This window comes from Salarias fasciatus, chromosome 18 (assembly GCF_902148845.1).
Source record: "Salarias fasciatus chromosome 18, fSalaFa1.1, whole genome shotgun sequence".
Taxonomy (NCBI): domain Eukaryota; kingdom Metazoa; phylum Chordata; class Actinopteri; order Blenniiformes; family Blenniidae; genus Salarias; species Salarias fasciatus.
Window position 1 is genome coordinate 19,884,596 of NC_043762.1, and position 11,047 is coordinate 19,895,642.

General features: G+C 42.0%; 2 protein-coding genes and 2 non-coding genes across 5 annotated transcripts; 3 read left to right on the forward strand and 1 right to left on the reverse strand.

Moving 5' to 3' along the window:
• The first annotated feature begins 403 nt into the window (after window positions 1-403).
• trnae-cuc (transfer RNA glutamic acid (anticodon CUC)) lies at window positions 404-475 on the forward strand. The gene has a single exon. It is a non-coding gene; the product is annotated as a tRNA-Glu (tRNA).
• A 1,302-nt stretch (window positions 476-1,777) lies between these two features.
• On the reverse strand, window positions 1,778-3,996 carry LOC115405264 (caspase-8-like). The gene is made up of 5 exons (XM_030114781.1): window positions 3,378-3,996; window positions 3,267-3,301; window positions 2,856-2,961; window positions 2,209-2,764; window positions 1,778-2,117 (listed from the first exon to the last, which is right to left on the reverse strand). The coding sequence occupies exons 1-5, from the start codon at window positions 3,703-3,705 to the stop codon at window positions 1,970-1,972; spliced, it is 1,173 nt and encodes a 390-aa protein (XP_029970641.1). The 5' UTR covers window positions 3,706-3,996; the 3' UTR covers window positions 1,778-1,969.
• Window positions 3,997-4,394: 398 nt separating this feature from the next.
• trnae-cuc (transfer RNA glutamic acid (anticodon CUC)) lies at window positions 4,395-4,466 on the forward strand. The gene has a single exon. It is a non-coding gene; the product is annotated as a tRNA-Glu (tRNA).
• Window positions 4,467-6,382: 1,916 nt separating this feature from the next.
• Window positions 6,383-8,975, forward strand: LOC115405342 (transcriptional regulator Myc-B-like). Of its 2 annotated transcripts, none has more exons than XM_030114901.1 (3): window positions 6,383-6,589; window positions 7,149-7,782; window positions 7,878-8,975. In XM_030114901.1, exons 2-3 carry the CDS (start codon window positions 7,158-7,160, stop codon window positions 8,414-8,416), a joined length of 1,164 nt encoding a protein of 387 aa, XP_029970761.1. In that variant the 5' UTR covers window positions 6,383-6,589; window positions 7,149-7,157; the 3' UTR covers window positions 8,417-8,975. The 2 variants fall into 2 exon arrangements, with proteins under 2 accessions (XP_029970761.1, XP_029970762.1); XM_030114902.1 differs by having other exon boundaries at window positions 6,383-6,575.
• Window positions 8,976-11,047: the final 2,072 nt, after the last annotated feature.

The window sequence follows — 11,047 nt, forward strand, 5'->3', positions numbered from 1 at the left end:
CAAGGCAACGGCGCTACGTACAGTACCGTAAAGCAGGTGATATCTGCGTCCTGGAAAGTCTCACCTCTACTGCCATTAATATCCAGTTTAAATGATTAAATTACAATAACGGAAACATTTTAATTTACACTGGATCGGATGAGCGAATTCAAACTTGAGAGCACACACACTGTTTTACTTTAGGTCTAAATGTGAGTAAAATCAGAGCGCACGGAACAAGCAACTCGGTAACCCTGCCTCGTGAAGCGGTAGCCAGCAAACTTCTTGTGACTGTTGAGCAGCAATATTCGATCTTCACTGTTTCTGAAGAGATCTATTGTAATAATTAATTCAATACAAAAGACGCCTTCGCGCATTCTTGAATATAAAAACAAGTTGTTGATGACGTAATGGCTTTTGCGTGTCCCTGGTGGTCTAGTGGTTAGGATTCGGCGCTCTCACCGCCGCGGCCCGGGTTCGATTCCCGGTCAGGGAACTATCTTTTCCCGTATCGGTTCAACATTTGACCAATCGTAAGGAGGCAATGTTGGAGTTCGGTAGGTGTACGCGGCAAGGCAGGGGCCCGATTCCCGGTAATTGCAAAACAAAGTATAAACAAACACAGGCAACAATGAAGTAGAATATTGGAGTCCCTAAAGCACTGCCTCCAGCACCTCCAAAGTTCAGACGATACTGATACTGCTATCCTTAGGTCTAATTAAAATCTTTATAATATCAGTCGTGGACAACTCCAGTCTGTTCACAAAATTATACATTTCTGATAAAAGCATTAAGATTTTGAACATGATTCAGCACACACAGCTGACTGGCACTGCTCCACTGTGGAGCCTTCAATAAAAAATGCAATGCTTCATTATATGCAACCTGGAGTTTGTTGCATTCAGCAGTGCACAGTAGCATCCAGTAGAGATTTACTAAAGTTATTTTTACCTTGTCAGTACACATGCAGAATTTATGTGCCAGCATGCATGTGAGCTTGTGTCTATCATTTACAATACTGCCTTTTAATATCCTCATCATCACAAAGTATTCAACTTTGTAAACAGTATGGAGTTTACTTCCAGCTGGACTGAAAGCCGGAAACAGTCTTACATTCCTCCTTTGTCTTCACAATCATAAGCTCACGATTTCTGGCATTGAACTTAAAGTGCGGACAAATTAACAAAAAAAGCATTGCATGAATGGTAATGGACTAATTCAATACAATTACTTAAATGTTAGATTGATAAATAAATAATCAGTAAATAAAAAAGTTTAATTCTGGGTGTCAAACTCATTCAGTGCCAAAAATCTAAACTTAATCCATTCACTGTAGTGGAAAATATACAAGTAATAATATTGTACTGAAAACTGTCCAATTTAATGCTTCCCTCCCCCAAATAACCAAGTCTATATTCAACCCGAAATGTTCTTTTTACAAACTCTCGGTGTGATGTTCAAGCTATTTCTCTATCAATGAGGAAACAACTCCACTCCTCTGCTGTGCCACTAGTATGAGCTTGTTGCTTATGTTATAACCTGCTTCACTTACATTTCTTATTACAGTTGTCAGTTGGTATACAGTTTTTTTTTCTTACTTTGAAAAGTCATCACTGTGACTGGATTGTGTCTTCATGTGGCGTGTTCCCAGCTCTCAGGATGCTTGTTTGACACTCGTGTAGATGTGAGATACACACTTTTTAAGCAAATTTACATTTACATTTCACTTTCACTATAAATGACTCGCACTGTCTTGGATGTTTAAAGTAAAAGCTTAAATTAAACACAAAAGTACTTGCAAGTTCAATTTATTTAAGAAAATATGTGGTGGTAGAAAAAGACAAGACTTCAAACAGAGTCAATATTGGAATGATTAAAAAAGAGATACTATAAAAAGATAGAAAAGATTTTAACAAAACCTTATTTCACCTTCAAATTTTGAAAACAAGTCAAAAACCCTCCAAATATTCTGTATTATGGTGACTAAAATTCACTTCTTAGGTGGTGACAGTATAAGTGTCTTGGTCAGTCTGGATGTGAACTCGGACATCTGCTTCTTTGCACCGGGTTGTTGAGCTGCCTCTTTCCTGCTGACGTCATAGTTCACACGGTGCAGGATTCGGCTGATATCGTCTCCTCTAAAATAACAGGGACGGTATATTAACACATGGTGTTATATTTCGATTGCTTGGATGTATCAGTTGCAAATATTTTGAGTTTTAAACTTACCTGTCACAACCGCATTTCAGCTCATCACACAGAGACTGGATGAACCAGCTCCCTTTTTCGATACACCTCATTGCCTTATAATCTTCAACAGTGGCAACAGCGATGAGCATATCGGCCAGCTCTGGGATAGAATGTGGATCATTATCATCAGCCTCCACTTCATCCACTACGACTCCTTGCTGTATTTTAGCTCCTTGGCAGGCCTGAATTCCAAACACTTTAGGCTTGCCTTTAAGGGCTGACTCTTCAGTATTTTTGAACATAGTTGTGATGCTTTTGATGGGAAGGGGTTTGCCGTCAATCCCACACACTGCACCCTTCTCTCCATGACTCAGGACAAAGCAGAAGAAAGCATCACCGTGATGAAGGTACTGATCAAGATCAGTGAACTTGGAGTCAAGCCATTCCTCTACCTTGAACTCCAGCTTCAGCTGCAGCTGATCGAAGTTACTCAGAGAAACGAAACACTTCAGCGTTCGCTCCATTTGGTCCATGGTTTGATCCTGACATGTCAGCACCCTAAAGCCCAGCCAGTTAAACACCTCGGCCAAGCTCTCTGCAGAAAACGACATGGAGAAATATTCAACCTGCAGGCATCAACAAACAACGAACATACACAATCTGTTATTGTTTTATCTAGACTGTACCAGCATCTTTGTTAGTTCCACGCCTCTCGCTGCCATCCATGAATTTGCCGTTGTTTATGATGACACACAGCCCGGTGGGCTTGCTGTTCAACTGGTAAAGGTCATCCTAAAAACAATGAAAATTAATTTTTAATGTAGGTGTATACTTTAAGTATAGCTCTAAATAAGTTACGCCCTTTAGCAGATGTTAAGTTATGAGCTATTACAGTAATATTTGTGATTAAGGTTAACTGAGAAAGTTATATTTGTGTTATGGCAGACCAGTATCTTATTTTATTTGCAATATGCTAATATCAATCTGTGTTACATGAAAAAAGGAATTTATTGACATTATATGTCTACTAGTATTTATGACTGAAAAATCAAAAAAAAAATGTCAAATCCAACACAATTTCAACAGTAAGACCTCACCTTTTTTTCCCTTTTGCTCTCTGGTGGATGAACATCTGAGTAAAAGTGTGAGACGGAGTTAATACAAACATAAAACAATCTTTGTGAAAATGCAGATGTGTGCTACTGTACCAGAGTGAACTGGAGGTGGTGGAGGACAGGCCTCTCTCTGGCTGAAGGTCAGCGGTGGAGGAACATCTGTCTTACTGGCCTCGTCTGTCTCCAGGAGGTTTAGGAAGCCTTTGCACTCGTCTTCTCCCTTCATTATAATCTGATCTATAAAATCCACGGCCTGTCTTTCCACATCTTCTCTGCTGGTGCTCGCCAGATTGGCACATTGTCGTTGAGTTATCAGTTTGTTCTCGCGGGCTTTGTTGAGGATCCGGTTGTGGTTGTCTGACCGACACAAAGTTTCTATAATCCCTAGTTTATTTTGCCTTATTGTGTCTTTGGCGGACATGTTGTGAGGAAAAGAAACAGGAAGCAGGATAACGTCGCTGTTAGTATGTAAATATGATGTCTTACTTGAAAGAGTTCTCAGGTCTCCTGCGGGCTGGTCCGTAGAATGAAGACAGGTTGGTTTCGATTTCAAAATTCGGCGTTCTGGAAGAAAACCCGTCCATTTGACGGCGCTGATCCGACTTGAAAACTTCAGACAGTAAGTACAAACTGGGCCAGATACAGATGCAAGGTACCGTACACGCAAAAGCAATGTGCACAGAAGGAATAAGAGGTGGACCGAGGAACAGACCGCCGGGTCGTGTGCGTGTGAAGTACGGCGCGCGCTCACCACCTGCTGGAGGCAAAGCAAAACTGATTTAATTCTGAGTTCTGGAAACTGGTGCTTTTAAAGGAAATCCAGCGTGTGAAGACTGACCACAAAGTGTTGATCACATGGGAGGAGGGTGCGGGTTTCTCTGTGATGAAAATAACAGTAACCGAGCAGAAGTGGGGATAGTGAGACGAGACGGAGTCTCTTCTATTACATCTCTCAGCAGTTCGCGCCCTGATGAAAAGTCACTCACATGCTAAGTCCTTGAAAACTGATAAAAAAATAGACAAACTCACAATCAACCCAAAATCACAATATCACATAATATGAAGATATCATATGATAAAAAGTAAAATGTCTTCATTTGGAATTGTCCGTCCCTGGTGGTCTAGTGGTTAGGATTCGGCGCTCTCACCGCCGCGGCCCGGGTTCGATTCCCGGTCAGGGAACTACTTTTTTCTCATTTCGAGTCGACTGTTCAACATTTGACCAATCACGAAAAGGCAATGTTGATTAGGGTGGACGTAGGTGGACGCGGCGCGGCTCGGGTTCGATTCTCCGCCTGGGAGCTCGTTTTTCTCACTTTGGATCAATTCTCATCAATATTTGACCAATCGGGAGGCAATGTTGGAGTGAAGTGGGTGGGTGGTTACTTTTTGAGGTCACTACAGTTCAGCCTTGTCTAATAAATTAAGCCTCCAGATTAGAGTCATGGAGTGTTTTCAGTCTGCCCTGCTGCATTTATATTCTCTCCTCTTGGAATGAGGGAGCTTTAAATCATCATAAAAACATGAGAAGTGACTGTGTAAACTCAAGTGAAAAAATTTGCTGTTTTCTCATGTCGTTATTGGCCAATCATTTCACTGAAGTATAGATATTGTTTGGATATACCGCTTTCATATACCTGTCAGCAGAAATCAGGCCAAACCAGCTCAGAATTCACCATCTTACTTATTTCAAAGGAACCTAATGATAAGATGTGTTAAATGTTACCCAAATACCTCACAGATACATTCCAAAGCCATTCCAAACACAAAATGCCTACTACGTTCAATCCAATCCAATCCAATCCACTTTATTTATAAAGCACATTTTAATACAGACAAATGTCTCCAAAGTGCTGCACAAGAACAACAAAATAAAGACAAATACAAACAATATAACCATAAAATGAATAAAACATAAAATAAAAAACTTCAAATAAAATAATAAATAAGATTAAAAAAAATTAAAGACACGGTTGGTTCGGTTCAATGCATCACGCTTTTTAGTGACATCACGACAATTTCCTCAGAATAACAAACACCAAAAGCAACGAACAGCAAAACATTGAATCTGGATATTTAAGCAGTTTGTTCATTTGAACACCAGATGGCAGGAGAGTTTTTCGTCGCAGGAGGACGCAAAGAGACAGAGGTACTTTATGATTCAAAACACAGATTGGAAAAAGAAATATTAAAATAATATACTTATATATAATATATAACATATACACAGTACCAGCGCAAAATTAAAACACTTATGAATCCTAATTCATCCATCCATTCAGATTTTTGGCCCCAGTTAGTCATTGCAGCATTGCAAATGATGGCAAATCAGTTATGCCCACACGTGTATTTTTGTTAATTATTTCTTGGTATCAACCTGATTGACATTTGTAAAGTTGATTGTATTTTCATCGTTTTTCCTTTATTTATATTTCAAATACATTCTTTCTTTCCTGATATTATTAATGGTATTATCAATGTGAGATTTGTTCCCCCTAGTTTCCAAATAAAAACCCATGATTGTATTTGTTACTTTATGGCATTCAGGATTTCTCTATCTATTTATTTATTTATTTGCTTACTTACTTACTTGCTTATTGACAGTCTTATACAGCAATGTGTATTGTTTGAGTTTTTTTATATCAACTTTGATTTTAAAGTCCACAACAACCCATAAGGCAAAGTTTCACAACCATTTGTTTGTGTTTTTATTTATTTATTTGTTTATTCTCGTGACTTCATCACACTTCAGGGAGCTGATTTCTCGGAACTTTGTTCCTTTGCATCATTTACAGTCAGCACCGCCTCCCCCCCTGCCTTCTCTCCTACACATACGCTGAATAAGCTAGTTCCCATAGTTGTTGCCTCGTTCCAGTCATTTTTCTCGTAGAGTGCTGTTAAAATGAAATAATATTGAAGACGAACTTGTCGGGGTTGTTTTTCACGCCACGTCAAATCGAGAAACATGGTGTTTTTGTTTGTGACGTAGTCACGTTTGGCGGGAAAATGTGTGGTTCCTGCGGATGGAAAAAGGGGGAGGCCGGCTATATAAAGCACTGCAGCGAGAGCGATGTCGGTTATTCCAGCTGAGGCGGAGGAGAGGGGAGGAGCCCGCTGCACTGAGAAGATCAGATCTATAGGTCACAGTCGTCTGTTGTTGATCAACGGAAGCTTTGTTTCTCTTCATACGGACTTTGTTGGATGAGATTTGATTAGAAGAATCAACTTTCTCTTGTTGGACTTTTGGATTTCTCTTGTCACATCAGTCAGCTTCATACTTGAAGAATAACGGTGAGCTTTACTGGGTAAGAGTTTTACTTAATATCAAATAAGTTTTAAAAACACCTCAAACTTACACTGGGATGTTTACTTTATTCTATTTATCGTTTTCATTTTTTGTCATTCAGTCTGACAACTGTCATTTCAGTCAAATGACACCTGACTGCAGCTCATCAATCAGCTGGTAGTCTGTTTGTTGATGCTTCAGTCAACTTTTGTTTACAATAGTTTATTAAGATGTGTATTAGTTTGACTGAACAGGGCTTTATTTTTTAATTTATTCATTTATTTATTCAATAAGTATTTCGTCTTTTTTAATGTTTGAGTCCAAAGTGATCTGACAGGCGTAGAGATTTCAGTATGTGGCTTATAGTCAATGTTTAGCCAGAATAATAAACGAAAATCATCCTGTTTACTTTTTAAACCAATTTTGGTTGGATTATTGATCAGGGCCTTGTTTGATCAGTTGTGATTTGATGAGAACATCTGACTTTGCATTTTGTTTCATATTCTGTTGTTTTGTTTTCATTTTGTCATTAAATGTATAGTGCCTGAGTCTAATGTATTTTATGTATTCTTCCACAGGCAGCCACAATGCCACCAGTGTTAACCATGTCCAGCACAAACTACGATTACGACTATGACACTGTTCAGTCATACTTCTTCCTGGACGGGGAGGAGGAAGACTTCTATTCTCCGCCACGCAGCCAGCTCCTCCCGGGACCCAGTGAAGACATTTGGAAGAAGTTCGAGCTGCTGCAGACACCCCCGTTGTCCCCCAGCCGGAGACCATCAGCCCGCGATCCCTCTCCGTCTGCTGCCGACCACCTGGAGATGGTCTCCGACCTGCTGGATGAGGAGTGCAACCCATCGGCAGCTTTTCTTCAGTCCTTCATCATACAAGACTGCATGTGGAGCAGCAGCTTCGCGGCTGCCGCGGAGCTGGAGAAGGTGGTGTCCGAGCGGCTGGCTGACCTGCGGGCCCGCCGGGACTCCTCCGTCACTGACGGAGCCGACGATGAGCAGGTGTGCAGGTCTCCGGTGAACACGGCTTACCTGCAGGAGCCGAACACTGGAGCCACGGACTGCATTGATCCCGCCGCCGTGTTTCCATGCACCCCAGTGGGTGGGAAGCAGAGCGACGATGAGGCAGCGATGGAGGTGGGATCAGAATTGTGTCTGGACACACCGCCGCTCAGCAGCAGTGACAGTGAATCAGGTGAGAATCCATCTGACTCAGTGTATTGTTTTCTTTTTAATTGCCAGTTTTGTGATTACTTGCCTTTTTACCAGTTTTTTTTTTCTTTTCCTCAGAAGAAGAAATGGATGAGGATGCTGAGGAGGATGAAGAGATCGACGTGGTGACAGTGGACAGGCGAAAAGCATCCCGAAGGCTGGTCCCCTCTCCTCTGGTCCTCAAACGAGCCCACATCAACATGCATCAGCACAACTACGCCGCCCAGCAGCCGTCGGCGAGCAACCGGCAACCTGTTGCTAAGCGGCCGAAGGCAGACGGCGCCTGCCCGGCGCAGAGGCCGGGCGGCGGCCGCAGGTGCTGGAGCCCGCGGTCAGACGGCGGCGGCGGCGACGACGACGACGACAAGCGCAGGACTCACAACGTGTTGGAGAGGCAGCGGCGAAGCGAGCTGAAGATGAGCTTCCTGGCCCTGAGGGACGAAGTCCCGGCGGTGGCGAACAACGACAAGGCCGCGAAAGTGGTGATTCTTAAGAAAGCGACGGAGTTTATCAGGGAGATCGGAGAGGACGAGAAGAGGCTGCTGGCGATGAAGGACGAGCTGAGGAAGAGGAGCCGGGAGCTGAAGCGCAGACTGGAGCAGCTCAGGACTTTATAATAACTCTGCTATCAATCATTGATATTAGTTTATTTGATTCATGTCAACCTGAACTGTGGCTAATGACTGATAATGTGAAGGCATCAGCGATGAAGCACTTGGTGGAACTCTAGGCTGCTGTGTTGATGTCTCTCTGCACATATTTATTTAGTTTTGAAAAGTCCTACACATTATTTAAAAGCTGATTTGACTCACAAGTCTGATGTGGAGAAATGTCATTGAAGGCAGCATGTTTGTTTATTTGCAGCTCATAATGCTTTTATGGTAATTTTATGTTTATTTAACAGTGTCCTAAAGGGTCAGATTGTTTATTTTTGTATCTTGATATCAGCTGTAGCAGAAAACACATTGAGAAGAAGTTAACTGTTCAGCAGAAACCACCTTAGCGTCTGAGCTAATGGACCGGTCTCTGTGTAATTTGTGTTCACTTTTCCACACATATATGAGAAGAAGCAGCTCCGGTTCTTAGTTTGTCGTAAAGGCTGTAGGGAAAAATCTCAACCCCATTAACGTTCGTAATTCACAATGTGAAAGTTCATGTTTGTTTCCTCTTTTAAAAAGACACAATCAAAACAAGAAAGTTGTCCAAGTGTCTCCTTTTTACAGAATCTACCGTACTTCAGGAGTAAGAAGTCCATCCAGACATTTTCAACTGTTGCATCAAGGGCAGGAGAATTACACCATCTGCCTGATGAGACTTTGATTATTCAACTCAACAGCAGTCAGAACCACCGATATACTGAATATTTTGTTTGTTTGGTAATTTGCTTCATCTCCATGCATTTTCAAAACATCCTAAGTTCAGCTTGTGGCAGAAAGAGTCACTGAGTTTTCCAGCCTCCTCATCGATAGAGGTGGAAAACAGGAGTCCGTTCAGCTCAGTATAGCTGAAATGAGATCATTCCCCATCATCAGATCTCGAAAACGGAGACATGTTGCGGGTTTTAACTCTGACAAGTAATGAAGGAATGAATGAGAGACTTTGGTTGAACAAAGCAGTATTACACTGGGAAAAAAAATCAGTGATTCTTAGTCTATAGGGAACCCAGTTTGTTCACAAATAGTAGTGTTGATTCGTAAGAGCAGTCCAGACTGCTGAGTCATGCAGGGATGCTGCATATTATCCAACATGGTCAGTGATCTGTGATGACTAAAGTAGTCCCTGTTTCCCCCACACGCACTTTTCCCAATGCTCTCTCTCTCTCTCTCTCTCTCTCTCTCTCTCTCTCCCTCTCTCTCCCTCTCTCTCTCTCTCTCTCTCTCTCTCTCTCTCTCGCTCACACACACACACACACACACACCATCTAACACAATGAGAAAAAACTTCACATAGAAACATTTTGTTGCCTCTACGAGCGCAGTATTGACTTTGAAGAAAAGTGACTTCCACGTGACCATGTAGGACTCCTAGTGCCCCTTAAAATCTGTCTTCAAAATAACATTGTAGACTTCTGGTACCAGGATCAAGCGAACGCAGATGTTCCTGTCTCTGTTTTACAACAGACTTAATGTCACTGTGAATAATGCTCGTTTCAGACGATCATATTAGAAATATCATTGAAACAAAATGTTTTATTGCCCTCAACCAACGGAGATGTTTAAATTAAAAACATAACCCAAATCTCTCATTTCAGAAGTATGCGGGTTTCCTAGGTTTACATGTGCCCCAGGCATGAACCTGTGGTCATTAGTCAAAGTCTACTATCTGAAAAACTTGAGCCAGAGCTCTCAGACTCCTCATTTGAAGGTTTCTGGTAATCTGATTCATATGTTTGGAAACCCGAGCGACCAAATCTTGATTTTCTCCTCATTTCTTCGTGGGTGATGCATTTCTGTCTCGTTCATGGAGCATCACTCAGTCATATTTTAGGAGTGTGAGTACATCTGTTGAGTCAGTGTGAGTGTAAGTGCTGTGTTCGTGAGCGAGGAGGCAAAAATGCTCCCAACAGCTGTTGTGGCACAGCAGGTGGTCTGGTGGCAGAGGGACAGGGACAGGGACAGGGACAGGGCAGGGTTTCCAAGCAGATGTCCAGAGGAGGGAAATACCTCTCAAGTTTTTAGGGGCCAGGAGCCACAGGAGTGGATGTGTCGGGGCTCCTCTGAGTGTTTTAACAATCCTTTTGGTAGCAGCTGTTACTGGGAGCCTGTTGAGCCCGGCCTTTATGAGACCGAGCTTCCTGCAGTGTGGGTCAATCGGAGTCACACATTTTAAACGGTCCTTTTGGAGAAGTGAGGAGGAGCAGACGAGGTTCCTCTTGAGGGTTGGTGGGGGCTTTAAAGGATGGAAGGAGGTGTGTGCTGTCTCAGGGTGCACTGCTGAACATTATGTAATACATCATCTTCTAGGTGAGGAATAGAATTTAAAGCTCATGTCCGGAGTTTTGAACGAGAGAGTTTTTTTTTTAATCCAAAGTCTGGAGTGGAGGTTGAAAATCTGGAAGTTTTCCCAAAAGTCATTTTTCGTGGGAAGTATTTCCTAATTGTTTCAAGTTTCCTTGTTTTCCTTTGCGACTAATAAAGAAAAATGGCTTATCTTTACATTTGGGCACTTGGAGTGAAGTCTGAAAAAACATATTAAGCTATCAAAAATAGCACATATGGTTACATCATTATTACTGTTGTGATGGGAAC

Bases quoted from the DNA above. Each gene is read 5' to 3' on its own strand.
- LOC115405264 (XM_030114781.1), bottom strand. From the start codon at position 3,705: ATGTCCGCCAAAGACACAATAAGGCAAAATAAACTAGGGATTATAGAA. The intron at 2,765-2,855 runs GTACAGTCTAGA...CGTTTTCTGCAG, and splicing joins TGGAACTAACAAAGATGCTG to AGAGCTTGGCCGAGGTGTTT. The intron at 2,118-2,208 runs GTAAGTTTAAAA...CTGTTATTTTAG, and splicing joins CTGAAATGCGGTTGTGACAG to AGGAGACGATATCAGCCGAA.
- LOC115405342 (XM_030114901.1), top strand. From the start codon at position 7,158: ATGCCACCAGTGTTAACCATGTCCAGCACAAACTACGATTACGACTAT. The intron at 7,783-7,877 runs GTGAGAATCCAT...TCTTTTCCTCAG, and splicing joins CAGCAGTGACAGTGAATCAG to AAGAAGAAATGGATGAGGAT.